The following is a 19,359-nucleotide window of genomic DNA, read 5'->3' on the forward strand; positions in this document are numbered from 1 at the left end:
GTTTTCAGTTCACTGAGACCCTTCAGATCTTTTTCAAAACAACTACACCTCTACTTATGCCTTCTCCATCTTACATTGAAGGAGCTGATTCTTTTATATTCAAATGCCATTGGTTCCTATTAGATTTCACCTTGTTGGGTTCTTCCCCATGTCATGCCTGCCGTGATATGGCTGGGCCCTGACTCTGTGCTCCAGCACGGTAGTGGCCGCTGCTTCTCTCCCAGTTTTGCTCCGTCTGCACGTGGGATGAGCGTGCTGTCTCCCCCTTTGACAAAATCAGTGATGGAAATACGCACCAGCACAGGGCCAAGAAGACATCCCTGGGGCGCTCTCTGTGTCTGCCCTTCCAACCGCTGAATCTCTCCGCTGGATTATCACCTTAGCCCATCTGTCCGTCTTCTCCGTGAATAACAGTTGAAATAGATCATCACCGTCCTCGCTAAAATCTGTGTACACGACACGCACGGCACCTGACGGCTGCCCCGGGTGGGAAGGAGGCCGCCTGACAAAGCCCGTGCTTGAAGAACCCCGGTAGGCTCTTCTCATCCCGGCTCCCACCGTCTCTTTTCAGGATCCTTTTTAGTGTCCCCAGGAACCACAGTCCGGCTCGCTGGCTTAGGAGGTATCTGCATTCCACCCTCAGGAAGCGTAAAACTCTAAGGCTTCCTGAAGGCGGCGGCACCTGTGCCGAGCCTCGAGTAATCTGGAGGTGTGTTCTAGGCTTGGGAAAGAACCCGTGCCGGGGGATGGAGGCGAAAGATAAAAGTTGGCGTTTGGGGAACAGCAGGTGGGCAAAGTTGGCCAAAATGTAGAGGTACAAGAGAGCTGGAAGGACGGGCTGAGCCCTCGATGCAAGCTGAGCAGTGTATACGTTATTCTGGGGGCAGAGGGAGCAACTGAAGATTATTAAGCCGGCTCACAGTTGTTACCTCCTCCTTTGCAGCAATCGGGTGACCGGAGTGTATGAACTCAGCCTGTGTCACGTGGCGGATGCTGGAAGTCCAGGTGAGTGACCGCTCCCGCTCCCTCTCAGAGGGCCTGGCTGCTCGGGCTCACCCTTGTCACGTGCAGAGGACCTAGAAAGAAACCACTCAGTTGACTCTGCACATCTTTTATCAGAGCAGACCCTTTTGGGGTTAAGCTGGCCCTGGGAGCTCCACGAAAGAAGCCGGAGCGAATGGCGCAGCTGGTCCCGACTCCCTGTGGCCACTGCGATGACTCTAGGACATGAGGTCATGGTGGGTGGGTCTGACCTGCAGGCCTGACTCCTTGATAAGCCCAAGGAAGGCCTAGAAGTAATTGGCTCTGCCGGGAGGCCAGTCCTTCCACCAGCCCAGTGGCCCACCTCCCTGCTCCCTCTCCTCTGCATGCGGTCACTCCCTGAGAAGGCTCTCCTCTGCCTGAGCCCCACGGCCTTGGATTCACTCCAGCCGGTGCTCACTCTTAGTCTTGCCCTCTGTGTTGTGAGTGTCCCTCAGTGGGCCAAGAAGAGTCTCCAGAGGGGAGAATGCTGATTCTTCAGCAGAGGCCGGACGGGAGGAGCCTGTTTTCTCGGAAAACATCCATCTTTTCCCATCTCCGCCATCAGACACGTGCCTTTGGGCTCACACCCCCCCCCCCCAGCTACTGTCCAGTGACTGAGCGGCCATCTGTCCCCATCTTCTGTAGTCCGGATGGTCCCATCTACAGAGAGTGGGGACCTTGACCCGTGGCCGATCCTCTCGTTCCAGGGATGCAGAGACGACGTCGGCGGGTCCTGGACACTTCTGTCGCCTACGTCCGGGGGGAGGAGAACCTGGCCGGCTGGAGGCCCCGCAGTGACAGCCTCATCCTAGACCACCAGTGGGAGCTCGAGAAGCTAAGTCTGCTGCAAGAGGTGAGAGGCCATTCTTGCAACCAAACTCTCCCCCTCTCATTTTTTTTTGGGGATGGGGGGAAGAGGACAGACTTCCGATTCCGTAAATGTAGGGAACTTCTGGCGTGGAAATGCCCTTCATTAATGCAGGTGGGCAGTGGGTTTGTGCCACTGAGAGCTTTGGTCACTTGCCTGAGGTCAATGGCTGTCAGGAACAGAATTGATCTTCCTAATGCCAAGGCTGGTCCTGTATCCACCACACCACGGTCCCCAAAACCCCCCTGGGAGTCCAACAAATGATAATTTGGTTTCTATGGCAAGAAAGTACAACCAATAAAGTGCTTTAAGCTCTTCAAAGCCCTGGAAATGCAGGATCTCATTTGGGACTTTACATCGTCCCAGGGACGGCGATGATGATGATAACAGTGGTGATGGTGATAATAATGATTGTGATGATAACGATGGTGGTGATGGTGATGGTGATACTGATAATAATGAGGATAATGGGAATTGTGATGATAATGACAAATTACTCACATTTCTATGGTGCTTATGGTTCACAAAACTCTTTATAGGTAGATTTCATTTGATCTTTACAACAAACCTGGGAAACAGCTGCTATTATTATTCATTGTTCTGATAGGGAAACTGAGGCAGGCAGAGGTTAGGTGACTTGTGTCATATAGCTAGTAAGTGTCTAAGGCTGGATTTGAACTCAGGTCTTCCTGTCTCCAGATCCAGTGCTCTAGCCAGTGCACCGCCCAGTTGGCTCTAGAAGGGCTATATTATAACACCCCCTCCCAACTTACAGATGAGGAAACTAAGGCTCAGAGATATGAAATGACAAGTAAATGCTTGTTGATTGGATATACCCAAAGTTGCACAATCAGCCAATAAGCATTTATTAATCACCTACTGTGTTCCTAGAGTTGTGTAGGGCATTGGGTTTATCTGGGCAAAAATGAGCCAATCCCTGTTCCAAGAAGGTTCCATTCTATCTATTACTCATTACGAGATATGTACAAGATACCGACCAAATTGATTTAAGTCAGAGAGGAAGTCACGAGCACCTGGGGTGACCAGAAGGTGCCTCCTTTCAAAGGAGACCCTTGAGCTGAGGAAGGATCAAAGATCTGAACCATCAGCTCTCCAGAGTTCAAGTGCATTCACTTTCTGCCTCCCTGGAAGCCTCTCCATGGAGCAGCCTTGAGAGGTAAGTGGGGCAGTTCTTGAAGGCTCCCACAGCCCCGGCTGCATCCTGAAGCCCCCTGGCTCTTGTGTTCCGGGAACACAATCGTTCTTGGGTATCCGCTGACAGTCACAAATAAATAACCAACAGAAGGCACAAAAAGTTAACTCACATTATCCCAAAGGAGAGGAGCTTATTTTTCTATGGTGCTCAGCTTTCTCTTAAAGGAAGGAAATCTCAGTCTTGCTACTTTTGCATTAGCCAAATGACCTAAGACTTTAACTCAATGTGCCTCAGTTTGCCCATCTGTAAAATGAGCCTAAGACTTACCCTCCACATCTCAGTCCCAGAATGTGATGTCAATTCACAGAGAAACGTACAGAGAAGGGTTATCTGACAACCTGGAAAATACTCTTTTTTTTAAGGTTGAAAAAACAAGGCATTACCTCCTCCTACGTGAAAAGTTGGAGACAACTCAGAGATCTGGCCTGGAGACCTTGTCCCCCTGTTCCAGCGAGGACTCCGAGTCCCACAGCGCTTCCTGCGTTTCCTCTCCGCTCTCGGACGGCACCTCGGAGACTCGCACCGCGGCCCTGGACATTCCCAGTGAGCGGCAGAAGGAGCTGGCAGCCAAGGTACCGTTTCCAAGCCTTCCCTTTGCTCTCCAGACTGCCAGAGGCAAGGGCGCTTAATCGTGCTCCTTGAATCCCCCTCACTCATCTGACTGAAGGGAAGGAAGCACCCACAGTGAAGCTGAGGAATAGGAAGGTCACCTTCTGTACTTCCTTCCTTCCCTGTTAGAAATGGAACCGTTTAATCTTTAGAACAGGAAGCTCCCTTAGAAGACATCTGGTCCGGCCTGTAACTCGGCAGCACATTTCCATGTCGCCGCCAGGCAGATGCCCATTTGAGCTTCCTCCTCCTTCGGCCGGACGAGAACACTTTTTTCCGTTGTCTTCTCCGTCTCCCCACCCAAGACCAAAGCTTCCCCCGTAACTCCTGCTCCTCCCCAGTCTAGCTTACTGTCTGGCTATGTCCGAACGCTCAGCTCAGCGTCAGTACTTTTTTGTGGGGTCGTAGGGCTGAGAGCTGGATGGGACCTTAGAGCTCGAGCATCGGGCCCGGCCGTTCCAACGTACAAAGGGAGAAACGAAGGCCCAGAGAGGGCAGTGCGTGGTTCTCTTGTGCTGATTCTGTCCCCTCTGAAGCCATATCCTCCACTCCCTGGTGTGTAGAACAGCACCCACTGTCTCCTCCTGGGATGTGGCATCCAGACTCCCATCCTTCCTCAGTCTCCATTCGGTTTTCCTCTGTTTATGGAATCCTGGGGGGTTGAGGAAGTGGAAAAGGCCCCAAGAGAGCCTCTAAATGATCGATTCCAATCTGTATTTGGGGTGGATGGGGCAGAGAAAACAGAGACTTTTGGCTGGGAAACTGAGCAAGGAATTTGACCAAGGAAATCTTCCCCAGAGGAAGCAAAGTGTCCAGTCCCCAGGTGACCAGGGGAGCTGATGTTCCAGGTCTCGCCTCACATCAAACCAGATTCCCTGTTCAGTGATTCCATGACCTACGTTCCCCACTCTGCATAAACTCTGCCTTGGACCAGCGCCTTCTTCTAGGAGGACCAGTCATTTACTGGACTTTCTTTTTCCTCCCTTTCCAGTGCCTCCGCCTGCTCACGCACACCTTCAACAGAGAGTACACCCACAGCCACGTCTGTGTCAGCGCCAGTGAAAGCAAGGTAAGATGGGGAGCCCCCATTCTATGGTCCCTCCCTGGGATCCTGCGGCATCGTCACATCCCAGGGAAACCCTTGATGCATCTCAGAGCAGCCCAGCTAAAGGTTTTCCAAAGGGAAGCCGTGGCTTCGACACAGTTTTAGAAAAGAAAATCCCCTTTACTTGGTGAATTAAAGCTGGTTTCTGGATCACTTGCCATCATGGGACTTTGTCTTTATGTCATTAGGAGGGCTTACATTTTATCAGGTTTGGTGATGAGGAATAAGTCATAATAAACCAGACCCTGTGTGCCAGGAGCCCGTTCAGGGAGACAGTGAACGGGTCAGCTCCTCTTCCACACCCAAAGTGAAGCCAGTTTATCCCTGGCATCCATTTACACCTGGAGGGACTCCAGTGGAAGCACTGGAAAGGAAGGAAAAAGAAATCCCCCCTCCCCAATTTACAAATGAAGGACCTGAAGCTCAGAGGAAGTGGCTGGCCTAAAATCTCATAGCTCAAAACTCCAGTGATCACAGCTCTTAACGAGACACTTTCTGACACAAAGATTTCTCTAAGATACTATTCAAAAATAGGATGACAGAGAGCTATTGTCCAGGTAAACTTCAACAATAGAATGATATATATTGTATCTAGGATATACTGTGACATATTTAACATGGATAGGACTGCTTGACATCTGGGGGAGGGGAAAAGTCGGAACAGAAGTGAGTGCAAGGGATAATGTTGTAAAAAATTACCCAGGCACAGGTTCTGTCAATAAAAAGTTATAATTATTTTTAAAAATCAAATCAAATCATTAGGAAAAAAAGAATAGAATGACAGAGAGCTATTGTCCAGATAAACTTCAAGAATAGAATGACGGAGAACTAATGTCCAAATAACTTCAAGAATAGGATGATAGAGAACCATTGTCTAGATAAACTTCAAGAATAGAATGACGGAGAGCTACTGTCCATTTAAATTCTCAGTAATGGTCCACATTGAATTAACATTCCCAAGAATACACACCTATTTATATCACGTTTGCAAATTCTCCATAAGTAAAAATTTCTGTGACTCCCTCACTAGAGGTCTTCCCTCTACCAGGTGAGACCCAAGTCCCTCTATACCCCAGAAGGCGGTATCATATGTGGCCATGGCTAAATAAGGAGTCATCACCCAGTGACCCAATCATCAGAGGGTGTTGATACCTTCTGAATTAACCTGGTCCTTGGACAACAAAAACATACACATTCTAACATCGGGCTTCTGATTGGCTTTCCCAATTGGGTGGAACCTGCTAGAACTTGGACTCCACTAACATGGTTCTTCAGAACCCAATTTGTGGGCTACAGTAAGCAAATGGAAGTGGAATTTTTCCCTTGAAAACATTTTGGTCTCTCTCAAATCCTATCAAGCCAGGAGCTGCCGATTTTAATTACGTGAGACACCCTTGGTGAAGGTACCTGCTTCAGGCAGCAATTGGTCAAAAATTGGCAAGTACCATGAATACACTGTCTAAAATACGGAAACATTCTGTAACAGTTCTCAAGTGCTTATCCATAAGTATAAGTAACAAGAGAGAAATTATTCACTACTTGCGCAGGGTCTCACATGTTTGAGGCTGGATTTGAACTCAGATCTTGAGTTCTACTGGGAGGGTACCATGATTATGTTTTTAAAGGCAAGAAATGAAACCTAATTCCAACAATAATTCCTAATACTTAGTATTTTCGATAACAAATGTGTTTGTTGCTGCTGTTGTTCAGTCACGTCCGGCAGTTCGTGTCCCCAGGTGGGGTTTTTGGCAGACACTGGGGTGGTTCGCCAATTCCTTCTCCAGCTCATCAGTACCCGCCTGCTGTGGGCACACGTCCTGAATGTTGGGCTTGAAAGGTCAGCAGTGGTCTGAGGTCACTGGATCAGGGCTTGTGCCACACTGGAAATCCTAATCCACTGAGTTCCATGAAGACCAAAGAGCAAAGAGCTGCTCCATTCCAGCTCTGCTCCCGAGTCGTGCTCTGATGTTGAGAGCAGCAGGTGCTAGAGAAAGAATACACCTGTCCTTTCTTCTCCCCTGCAGCTTTCAGAGATGTCAGTGACTCTGCTGCGGGATCCTTCCATGTCCCCCCTTAGCGCAGCTACTCTTACTCCATCCTCTACCTGCCCATCCCTGGTTGAAGGACGGTACACCGCTGCGGACCTGAGGTAAGCCAAATACTCTGCGACCAACCCCAGAGGGGGCATCCAAAGCAAGACATGTTCAGTGACCCCGGATGTGTGGCTCATCTGGGCTGGGGGCAACATCGCCGAATCCCACTGGATCCAGCTCCTAGGATTTAAAGAGGAATCTTTTTCCCTTTTTGATCTGATTTTTCTTGTGCAGCATGATAAATATGGAAACACAGTTAGAAGAATTGCCCGCATTTGACCTAATACTGAATTGCTTGCTCTCTGAGGGAGAGGGGTGGGGAGAAGTGAGGGAGAAAAATTTGGAACACAAGATTTTGCAAGGATCAATGTTGAAAACTATCTTTGCACGTATTTTGCAAATAAAAAGCTATTATTAAAAATGAAAAAATAAAATATTAGAATTTAAAGAGGAGAAATTAAGAATTTAGGAAATAGCAAGATCTATACTTGACTCCAGAGTCCCATTCTTTGGAATGCCTCCACATTACCGTAATGTTATCAAGTGATCATTTGGGATTACCTAGGCGGTAAATTCCTAAGCCATGACTCTTCTTCATTATGTTAAATTGAATGCAATTCAGCCTGCCTTTATTAAGTGCCTACTGTATACCAGGCACTGTGTTAGGCAGCCCGCACACAGTAAGACAAAAATGGAATGAGGCTTCTTCTTAAGGAGCTTATGTTCTACTGGTGGGAACCCAGGACTAAGTATAGACATGCTCCTTTGAGGAGAAGGGAGGCAGTATTAATAGCAGAGGGAATCTTGGAAGGATCTTCACAGAAGTTGCCACATGAGCTTGAAGGAAGCCTGGGATCTGGCAAGTCTGAGGTGAGCAGGGAGTGTTCCCAGTAACTTTCCTGTGCTCCATCTGATAAGCTTGGAAGGGCAATGTGAGCCCCTTTAGGAGAAGGATAGACATTCAATCTGAAACCTCACTGGGATGGGGCCTCCCAGGGGAGGAAACTCTCTCCACTAAGGCAGGTTGGTCCTTTCTCTGCAATTTATAATCACAGAGTCAATGAGATCATTAAGAGAGTCAGTTCCTTGCCAGAATCACACGGCCAGTATGTATAAAGAGTCAACGAGATCATTAAGTCAACAAGATCATACGGCCAGCACAATAATAGCAATAACAATAATAATATTAAGACTAAACCCCGTTCTCGCAATATACTTTATGTATCTCATACCTTGTGAGGTATCCCATTTTACAGAGAAGAAAACCGAAATCCCAGCAGGTTAAATAGCTTCCCTGCAGTCACGGAGACATTCGGTACCTGGGTCAGAACTCTAACCCGGACCTTCCTGACTCACAGTCTGCCTGGCTCCCAAGCCAGCTCCCTGCACTGTGCAGCCCTGCCTCTGGATGCTTTAACACTTACCAACTCTCCACGATAACCCTGTGAGGAAGCCAGGCCAGATCATTTTCTCCCTGTCTTATAGATAAGAGTGAAGGGACTTACCCCGTGTTACGTCACTAGTAAGGTTCAAAGGTAGAATTTAAATCCAGGGCCATCCTGACTCCAGGTCATGCAGGCTTTCACTGGACCATGCTGCCTAATGAAATGGTCCTTGTTTTTCCTCTCAGGAACCCCCCACCCTGCTCCCGACCAGTCAGCCCCGAACTGGAGCCAGTGCTGGAGGGAGAGCAGAAAAAATCTCCTTCTCCCGTCGGTGGGCCGGAAGCAGAGAAGGAGCCCCAGCGTTTGCTGGTACCGGACATACAAGAGATCCGGGTCAGGTATGGAGGCCTCTGGTGTGGTGAGAGTAGGCAGGTGTAAAAGGGATGGACCTGTTCTCCTCCTGTTACAGGAGATTCCCAGCCCCCCTCCCCCATCCCAGGTGCAAGCACTGAAACCCCTGGGCAAAGAGCACAATTCCAGGGAGAGCTCCGAGGAGCTGAGTCTTCCCCACGTGCTTCTAGATATGATGGGTGAAGGCTGGAGAGTGTCAGATGGCTTCAGAGCATGGTGACACGAGAAAGTGACAAGATCTTTTCAGAAAAAGTGACATTTCAAACAAACCCACCCAAAGAAGTCTGGTTTCTTGAACCCTTGCCAGCCTCTGTGGCCAGAGGAGGAGGCTTCCAAGGCATGGGCCAGATTTTCAGCTCTCGCAAAGCATCTGACCCTTCTCAGAGTGTCCTTCGTTGAGGTTCTTTCAGGACCTGGGCCGAGTGGAGATCATACTAGTCAGTAGCAGCACCAGGGATAGCTCCATTCTCTTTGGGATGGCTTGTGACGGCCTGAATCTGGAGAGACTGAAGGTCCTGGAGAAGTTGGGTCCTCAGGGACAGGGAAATGATGGGTGAATCTCCCCAGATTCCTTTTTTAGAATGCTCCCCTTGCATCTTCTCTAACTGCCCAAGGAGCAAAGCCTTTTCCTCTCCCTCTTCCTCAGCCCCATCGTCTCCAAGAAGGGCTACCTCCACTTTCTGGAACCCAAGACGACAGGATGGGCCAAGCGCTTTGTGGTGGTGAGGCGCCCCTATGCTTACATGTACAACAGTGACAAGGACTCCGTGGAGAGGTTCATTCTCAACCTCTCCACTGCCCAGGTGGAATACAGTGAGGACCAGCAGGCCATGCTCAAGGTAACCGGTCTGGGAGGAGTAGGGGCCGCTGGGAATGAGGGAGGGGTGGGGGATGCCTCCGTGAGAGCAGAGAGCACCGAAGCTCCCCAGCAGAGTCAGGGAGGTTCCTGGCTCGCCCTCCCCACCCATTCCAGGGAGGATGCTGCTGAGGGGTTGAGCTGGAAGGAGACTCGCCTAGCTGCAATCTGCTTCTTGGTGGTAAAGCCGGGCTAAGACTCAGCCTGCTTCACTCCTTGTCAGGGTTCTTTCTTCTGCCCTGGTCCTCACAGTGAGAGCAATTGTGGTGTGGAATAGCCTGGGGAGGTGGCGGGATCCCCCTTGGAGACCTTCAAGCAGAGGCCACGTGACCACTTGTGGGCCGGGTTTTAGTGGAGATTCTTTCAGGAAAGATTGGATTGCTGCCCACTGAGGGCCCTTCCAACCCTGAAGTCTGTGATTCTGTGAAGGACCTTCTTGACCTATGGGTCCAAATGTTAATGATTGCATAAAGGGCCTTCTTGACCTATGGTCCAAATCTCAGTAATTCCTTGAAGGGCTTTCTTGACCTATGGGTCCAAATGTTAATGATTCCATGAAGGGCCTTCTTGACCTATGGGTCCAAATGTTAATGATTCCATGAAGGACCTTCTTGACCTATGGGTCCAAATCTCAGTAATTCCATGAAGGGCCTTCTTGACCTATGGTCCAAATCTCAGTAATTCCTTGAAGGGCCTTCTTGACCTATGGTTCCAAATGTTAATGATTCCATGGAAGACCTTCTTGACCTATAGGTCCAAATGTTAATGATACCATGAAGGGCCTTCTTGACCTATGGTTCCAAATGTTAATGATTCCATGAAGGGCCTTCTTGACCTATGGGTCCGAATCTCAGTAATTCCATGAAGGGCCTTCTTGACCTATGGGTCCAACTCTCAATATTTCTGTGAAGGACCTTCTTGACCTATGAGTATGAATCTTCTTGACCGATGGGTCCCCAGTGTCAATGATTCTGTGAAGGGCCTTCTTGACCTATGGATCCAAATCTCAATGATTCCATGAAGGGCTTTCTTGTTTTATGGACCTAGATTTTGTTTTTAATGCATAAGAGATAGGAAAGAATATGGTGACTTTGGGAACAGTGTGTAGATCAATTTGGTAAGAGAAGAGGAATGAAGGGGAGACTTCTTTGAGCTCTAGAAAATCCTTCCAGGTAACTCCAGTCCAGTCCCTCTCTCTCCCATTCTCCACTTGTTGGCCAGGACATTGTTCACTAGCAGCTGGCCCCACAGCACACTTCTGGCTTTCCCCATATTTCTAAGTAATTCAGCCCAAGAAAAACCAAGAATCACCTTTGGAGGAGAGCAGGGGATTGGAGAATTGGGAATGTACCAATGCCGAGGAAAATCTCTGACCCTGTTCACTGCTTCAGCTGTGTCTCTAATGTGGGAGAAGGAATGCTGATAGCAGAGGCACTGAGGGGAAGGCTAGGGGGTGGACATCCCTGGAGGGGAAGACTCGTGGCATGAGGAGGAGAACATAGTTGTTTCATAGTCATCACCTGCTCCCCAAGAGCCTCTTTCCACACACAGCATCTGAGATACAGGAGACTTGGTCTCTAAGGACTTACATCCTCGAACACCACAGACATCTTCTGCATGACCCCAGAAAGCAGAACCAGGAAGAAGGAGGGGAAGGCACAAGGGGGCAAATTCAGACTGAGAACCTTGCTAACAGGACTGCCCAAGAGAGAACTGGGCCACTTCAGGAGGCCGGATGGCTACTCCTGGGGCAGGACAAAGAAGGGCTGTTCTTCCACAGACGGGCTAGATAAGACAGTCTTGGGAGTCTCTTTTAGCTCTGAGATTCTGGAGTTCTGTGAACGCAGGGTTAGACACTCCTTCCATGGTGCTACAGACTCTATGGTATCCTTTGCCATCAATTGAAAAGGGTAAAGGAGTGATTGGACCCAAGGGTGGAGAGGCCCTCCCGACCATCAAATGACCCTGTCTTGAACTGCTTCTTAGTATGAGGCAATGTTCTCCTCCCTACCCACTTCTTCATCTTAGCAGTATGAGGCAATGTTCTCCTCCCTACCCACTTCTTCATCTTAGCAGTTTGAGGCAATGTTCTCCTCCCTACCCACTTCTGCATCTCAGTACTAAGTATGCAGAGGGGGAGCTTAAATCAAACCATTCCAGTGAAAGAGGGAAATTCCTTTCCCTCCTTGTTTCCATTCCTTTGTGAAATGGGGAAAGGGCAGGAGTCAGGAGATCCATGCCAAGTATAGAATGTGCTGTGGAATAGGCCAGAACAGGCTAGGGTGCTGCAGTGGGAGGTTTGGGGCTACAGAAGGGGGTGGGGGCAACTCCCTATTTCAGGACTACTTACCTTGGACTCTATGAACTTGCTTTCTGGATAGATGGATGGATGGATGGATAGCTAGAAAAACTGATGGATAGGCACAGAGAAAGAAATGGATGGGTAGATAGATGGATGGATGGAAAGAGATAGGCAGGGAGACAGAGATGATAGATGGAGGGGGAGAGACAGAGACAGACAGAGAGACAGAGAGAGAGAGGTAGATGGATAGAGATAAATAGATAAATAGATGAACAGATAGAGGGATAAGCTCTTTATAAGATAGCTTGATGGATGGATAAATAGATAAATATATAGAGATAGAGGTAGATAGGTAGATGGATAGATAGATGATAGAAAGAGGTTGATAGATGGAAGGAAAGATAGATCGATAGGTAGATGGATAGTTGGATGGATGGATGGATAGATGGATATAGATAGAAAACAGTATTTCAATATAATCGGCTTCCTTTGCAGTACTTTCTATCTTATGCATTTAAAAACACTCTTCTTAGAAAGGGTCTCTGGGGTTCACCACCTGCCAAAAAGGTCCATGACACAGACAAGACAAGTCTCCTGTGTGTCTACTCTGTGTCAACCACCCGCCCCTCAGCCCGGAGCCGGGCATTGTGCTTGTTCCTCCAAACCTGCCTTTGCAGAGGGCCCTGTGTGCAAGGAGCTATAGAACCGCCGTCATCATAGCAACATAATGGTGACTTGGAGATTGAAGCTCTGAATTTTCTTGTTATTGCGGTTTTTTCACTTTGTTTTGGGATGGACGCTTGCGAGAACATCACCCTGGAAACGCTGCCCTAACCTCCTGATTCTTTTCCGTCCCAGACTCCCAATACATTTGCCGTGTGCACTGAGCACCGGGGCATCCTGCTGCAGGCAAACAGTGACAAGGACATGCATGACTGGCTGTACGCATTCAACCCTCTCTTGGCTGGAACCATAAGGTAAGGGGTGGGGGGGTGTGTGAGTGTGTGTGTGTGGGGGGGTGTATTTTATTTTTTAACTATAGAATGCCAGTAGGGAAAGAAGGAAGACGGGCTCTGTAACTTGTATGAAAACTTCCTGCACCACTTGTTCACATCACGTCTGCCTCTCTGGGACTCCATTTGGGGTTTTCTTGGCAAAGATACTGGGGCAGTGCCCTCCCCTTCTCCAGTTCACTTTCCAGATGAGGAAACTGAGACAAACAGGGGGAAGTGAGTGCGTAGGGTCCCCCAGCTAGGAAGGTCTAAGGCTGGATTTTGACCTCAGGAAGACGAGCCTTGCTGCCCCCAGGTGCGGCTCTCTGTGCGCCACAGGCCCCTCACTGCCCCCCTCTGCCACTTCTATACAAGTGCCCCGGGGCACTGAGCGGAATGGGCGGCTCAGGGTCACAGCTGGTGTCAGCGTCAGAACTCAAGCTTCCTGCCAGTTCAGTCTTTGATCCTTGACAGGCCCCCAAGCTGCCCCTCCCAGCACTATCTAAGAGAACTGCCCCAGCGTTACTAGTCCTGGAAGAGTTCACCAGTCTTCAGTCCAGAGGCAGGCAAGGGGAAACAAGACTGGCTAGAAACCTCTTGCCCGGCAAATTACGGTTGGGATGCCCTTCGGGTGTGGCCTGAACCTTCCCATGTGAAAGTCCCAGGATTCCCGGCTCCTGGGAGACGGCTAGGGAAATGCCGGGATGAGAACATGTAGATGAAGGATTTGTTAAATGTACGGTGTGCCGGACACGGGCTAAAGCCTGAGCAAAGATGGTTCCTTTTTACAAAGAGATTTCGCTCTAAAGGTACGAGACGATACAGGACAGGAAGCTAGAAGGCAACAGGGAGAACCTGCAGGATAAAAGTGTGGGTCCGAGACCTACCCCTGGAGGGGGGTCCGGGCGAGAGCTTGCCTGGGGCAGGGGGTTCTGGCTCTGGGGAGGAACTCACCCATTGGAAAAGGTGGCAGACGAGGTGGGAGCCCTTGCTAGCCTGAGACAGTCACCGGCGGAGGAAGCGAAAAAGCGCCCTGGGCAGCGGGAGCTGAGCCCGGTTAGCACTGTGTTGGAGAACGGCATCAGCGGGTTCTGGAGCAGACCAGCGGCCGCATTGGGAAGCGGGTTTTCCCAGCTCCCGGGCCAGCTCTCCATCCACTCCATCCCCATCTCATGCCTGTTCTCACAATCTACTGACTCCCTTTCCTTCTTGGCTTTTGAAACAGATCCAAACTCTCCCGAAGGAGAACAGCGCAGATGAGAATCTGAGCCCACGTCTCTACCACCGTCTCTTTGCCAACCGCGTCGGGTCCAGTAGGAGAGCCCTTCCCGACCCTCCGCCCTCTCCCCACGTCCCTCCCTTAGATCTGTCTGACGGCCCTGACCACCCGCCCTTCCACCGGCCCGCCGACAGTCTTCCCCTTGCCCCCGGAAACCCCTTCTCGTGGTAGCCGCTCAGCTGCCCCGTCTGGCCTGACCGCCTCGGGCGCACACCATCTCCCACTCTTTCCTTCGTCGGGTGGCCCCCCGTCCCCGGTCTACACTGCTCGTCAGCAGAAGCTAGCATTGTTTTACTCCCATCTGAGCAAGCTCTCGGGGAGAGAGCTGGAGCATGTTCAAAGGGTCCGAGGTCACAGTCAGGCGTTTCTGCTGCCAATCAGAATTTCTTTTAAAGGATAGATGGATCCATTATTAAAATACCCGGAATTGGCAAGGTTTTAAGATTAGCCCTGGTTATATTTAGGAACCATTCCTTTCTGACACCTTCCCCTAGGACCATTGATTTGGGTTGATTCCAGTTGTCATTTCTCGGTCTATGGTGCTCCAGAAAACTGGGCAGCGGTCCTCACTGAGGCAGGTCAGAGAGGGAGTTCTGGGAAATGAACAACCATCAGAGCATCATTTTCATCCCATTCAAAACTCCCGTGACCCCGTAGAGTTTGGGGCATTCTCGGTCATAGGCAGACCTGGAGCTGGCTGGGGCACGTCAGCGGGTCAGCATTGGACATTCACTCCCCCTCTCCAGGACCTTTCCCTTCTCCCTCTCCCCAGAACCTAACCCAAACCAAAGTGCAGAGGAGGCTATTTCTGGACGCACCCCCGGCCCCGGGAGCCCCCGTGCTCAGCACACAGACTTCCACACATCCCCGTCCCTGAGTCACTGGTCGGAGACAAAGCACTTTTTCAAATGGTTTTGCCTTTCCCTCGTATGTGGGTTTATGTGTGTGCACTGCATGGCTGGTTCGGGGGCAAGTGAATCCCTTTGCTCGCTTCTCGAAGCCCGACCGGCGTATTGGATGAGAGAGAGTTGCTCCTCAGGTGGGAAGTAGGAATCCCATGCTTTTCATCACGATTTCTGCCCCGTGAGGTATGACGAGATAGATAGTGTGCCTTGCACACAGTAGGTGCTCAATAAATGTTTGTTGGATTGACATTTCTAAGTCTGCAGCTGTAATGCCAGAGAAAGGGATGAACTAGGATCTGGAAAGAGTGAGGCGGCCAGTTTACAAAGTAATATCCAAGAGGCACTAGCACAGAAAAGGCCCAGGTGCTCTGTCTGGGCTCCCCTGCCTGTTAGGTTCGATACCCATGCGAAGTTATTGGGAAGGGTCAATCCTTGACCATTCTCTCCACCCCACCCCAGCTCATGAGATCCATGTGGATCTTAGAGACCCTCCTATAGAGGCAAGTGCAAAGAAAACGGCGGGGAAGGACCCGGTGACGCCCTGGATAGTGGAATCCCTGGGGACCCAATGTCCCCTTTCTGGGAGTCTGCTCTTTGTTGACCGGTAGGACTCTAATCCGAACTGCTGGGCACGAGGTCATTTGGACGGTTGAGAACTAGGAAGGCCACTAGGGGACACATACTAGAATCAGGGTAGAGGCTCGAGGACCCGTCCAGAATCTCGGACTAAATCAGCAAGTCCCCCTCAGCCCAAGAAGTCCTCGTCGTGTCTTGAAGCCCAGGGCTCGATCTCGCTACCTATTTTGGACAGGGTTTGATCCTTCCCCCATGTGGTGAGAAGGCTGTGTGAATTCAATGAGAGGATGACTGGTTGATGAGCAAGGGTGGGGTGGGGATGGGATGGTGTCATGTTTGCCAGAGATTGAGTTTTATTTTTATATGTGAAGAGAGTTTCTTTTTGTCCTCTGCCCCAAATAACACGAATTTTAACCCTTTGCTCCTGCGAATCCCCAGCTAGTTTATCTGGTCCAAAGAGTCCGGCTAACCAAAGAAGCCCAGAATTCCGTGGCTAGCCAAACCGTGTTCCCAAGACGAGAAGTTCCCTCGGAAGCAGTAGTTTCCTTATCGGTGACGCCCTTGAAGTTCGGGGTCTGCCCAGTTGACTGTCATGTTTCCAACTTTTTGGTGAAATTAAGATGAATGTTTTCAGACTGTTGTTCGCAGCTGCCGTTGGTATGTTCCCCAGTCATGGGAGTTTTAACTAGACCTCTCCACTCATCCCCTTTCAGAGCAGCAACTGTCCAGAGAGGTATCTCTACGGCCCTTATCGAGTACCCACAGGACTCGACCAGATCACAGCCCACCCTGATTTGCACACCCTGGCTACCCTTGCTTTTCACCGTCCCTTTCTCATCCCCTTGGTGGTGGGGGGGATGTTATGAATCCCAAACTGAGCTATCTATGCATTTTTCTTTGGATAAGGGAGAGGATGGGCTCGTGAAAACCTAGAAAGCCAATCTCCGGAAACTTCAACGGGCCCCCAGAGCTCCAGACTCCCTCTCCTCGGCCACCCCTCTACCATATTTGTTCGTCCCAGGGCCAAGATTTCAGAGTCATGCTCAGCTTTGCCCCATTTCTCACGACAGTGGGATATTGTGATATCTCAAAGATCCCACTCTCTAGTGGATAGTTTCCTGCTCCTCTCCTTTCCTTTTTAATTGTTCTTGGGACAACTGTTCAGACCAGGGCATCATTCTGTTTCAGTGGGACTTGTCCCACAGGCCCTCAGTCACATTTCCCAACTGGCTGGCACTGATTTTTCCTCCTGGTCTTCTCCAACCACATCCATTTTTGTCCTATCATGGTCACTATCCATCGTCAAATCTACATTACAACTTGATGGCCATTTAAACCACCCACCTTCTACACAGAGTCAAGTAAAAGGTGTCCTCTGTTCTTTTACAAGAAGCTATAAGATTGGGTTTTTTTGTTCTACCTCCAAAAATACATAGGACACCCTTGGCCTTCTAGCATGATATGATCAAGGGAAGATTCTATTTAGACTTTCCCTCTGAAAAGTTATTTCAATGCCCCCAGTGTCTTTCCTAAGATATACAGGAGAGAGGAGCCAAATCCTTTCAGGATGCTGAATTTTGAGCAAATGTCAGCCCCTAAAAATATGATTTGAGGCTAGAATTATGACAGGGATCTTCATGTATTTCATGACAGCCTGATGACTGGAGTGGAAAATTTAACACTCACACACAAAGCCCTGCGAAACCCCAGTCTCTAAAAATTACAAAGAGCCGGAAGCTTCTCCCTAGCTAGCCCAGGCTGCGTTTCAGACCACTTTGATGACGCTGTTAGAGTTCAGTTCTTCTTTGGAAGTCCAGATTTCTTCAACCTGAATTGGAACCAAGGGTCTTTTGGAAAATGTTTTGCATTTTCCTCCCTTCAAATCTAATTAAAAGATTTCTCCTAGTGAAGTTACTAGTTAGCTTTTCTGACTTGGTAGAAAGACCTAAAAGCTCTTTTTCTGCAAGTGCCTATTGTTGTTTTTCGATCTATACCAGGAAAAGTAAGAAAGGATGTCTAAAGTTGATGTAAGCATTGAGTCCTCCAAGAGTTCCGGCTTTCTAGGGAGGAAGGGTACTCCCTTAGGGGAAGGTGACAGCCATCAAAGCTGTTCAGGGCCATGTTGTCAGGTCAGCCATCCTGAAGAACATGGTCTGGGAAGGATCTTCTTCCTCCCTCTCAAATGAGAAGCAGACCTGTGCCTGAGGCCAGCCAACCTGCAGAGCACACTGTTTGTTATTTGGGGGAGGGATAATTGAGGGGGAAACAAGCTGAGGGGGACCAGAAAAAAATGCAATAAACTTTTTTGAGGTTTAATGTGAATTTTCCTACAAAACATCAAAAAGATCTGAAATCCAGCAATTAGGTAGATCTCGACTTATACGACAGCTGCCTCTGTGGTCTGATCCCAGCCTGGGAATCACTAGGATTCTGAAACTCGTTTGCCTTTGGGTATCCCGCAACATTTCTCCCCAGCAGCAGAATCACAATCTTGCTACTATTAGTGTTAGGGTCCGGGAATCAAATTTCCAGGTAGATTTTTTTCCTTTAGATAGTTGCAAAGAAACCCTAGCGATTGTTGAAGAGATGAAGATGAGGAAGAATTCATAAACTGTAAACATGAGACACAGGTTTACATTGTTTTAACAAGGCTCACCATCTAGTAGCAACCCATTTACAAGGAAAACCCTTCACTATCGAGAAGGATTTTAAGTGAGAATTAATGATTGATTAATTCTCCAGCACCTCTCACCACATAGGGTCAAGGCAAGGCAGACCCGATGTCATGAAGTCACGAGATAGACCTGATCTGGCAACGAAACACAAAACAACAGCATGACTTTTTCTCAAAAGAGTAATAGCGTTTCCTTGAGATGACCGTGACCAGGAAAGAAAATCCTTGTATACAGATTGACCATGACTTTAGACCAGACTGAGACCAAATAGGAATCTATGGGAGATGAACTATAGAAAACGCTCTTTGGTGTCTTCCCACTGTTTGTTCGACTGGTCTCTATGACCGTGCATGAGATGTCTGTCAATAGCTCATTGATTCCAAGCTCTTCTTCGGAAGAGCCCATCACCGTGTAATGATGTTTTTGGTAAAGACTTAACCGCTAGAACCATCACCTGGGTGCTTACACAAAAGATGAAATAGAATCCTGCGGGACCTACGAGTCCCGGGACACTTTAGGGGTGATGCTTTCTCAAGAGGCTCCAAGCCAAAACAAGTTGCTGAGAAGCTCTCGGAGGCCCTCCTGACCTGTCCTAATGACGGCCGTGTTGAAGGTTGGGATGCTATCGAGCCAAGAGAAAGCAATGGTCAACCAGTCCTCCCGCGCTCTCTCTTGATCTGCGGACTGCCAAGCTAGGGAAGGAAACTGTCTTTCTTCAGGAGGGGTCATTTGCTGAGAGGCTTTGCTGTACAAATGAAGGGAGGTGTGGTTCCTTTGGAGTTTTTTTTTGTTTTTTTTTTGCCTGTGCTTCCATAAATTAGTTTGTCCAAATGAGTTCTTCCTGTGACGCCATCCCCCATGCGCTGGGAGACCATTTCTCTTGCTTTGTATATATGTGATTGCTGTGGGCACCACTGTATAATAACAACAATACTCAAGTAATGAGTCTAGTTTTATTGATGTCTTAAACTATGAGTGTTGAAATATAGGGTCTTAAACTGTTTGTGTACACTCAAGGCATTGTTCAGTTAAGAAATAAATGTGGCATTTATGCAAATACTGGA

General features: G+C 49.1%; 1 protein-coding gene across 20 annotated transcripts in view; it reads left to right on the forward strand.

Moving 5' to 3' along the window:
• KIF1A (kinesin family member 1A) overlaps positions 1-19,359 on the forward strand; it is a 173,200-nt gene extending 153,841 nt beyond the window's left edge. For all 20 annotated transcript variants that reach the window (XM_051991717.1, XM_051991718.1, XM_051991721.1 and 17 more), the window contains 9 exons: positions 944-1,005; positions 1,731-1,876; positions 3,470-3,679; positions 4,708-4,785; positions 6,846-6,970; positions 8,545-8,697; positions 9,357-9,549; positions 12,727-12,845; positions 14,086-19,359. In XM_051991717.1, coding sequence (XP_051847677.1) covers positions 944-1,005; positions 1,731-1,876; positions 3,470-3,679; positions 4,708-4,785; positions 6,846-6,970; positions 8,545-8,697; positions 9,357-9,549; positions 12,727-12,845; positions 14,086-14,128 — 1,129 coding nt within the window. In that variant the 3' untranslated portion in view covers positions 14,129-19,359. The remainder of the gene's footprint in view (positions 1-943; positions 1,006-1,730; positions 1,877-3,469; positions 3,680-4,707; positions 4,786-6,845; positions 6,971-8,544; positions 8,698-9,356; positions 9,550-12,726; positions 12,846-14,085) is intronic.

This window comes from Antechinus flavipes, chromosome 3 (genome assembly GCF_016432865.1).
Source record: "Antechinus flavipes isolate AdamAnt ecotype Samford, QLD, Australia chromosome 3, AdamAnt_v2, whole genome shotgun sequence".
Lineage (NCBI taxonomy): Eukaryota > Metazoa > Chordata > Mammalia > Dasyuromorphia > Dasyuridae > Antechinus > Antechinus flavipes.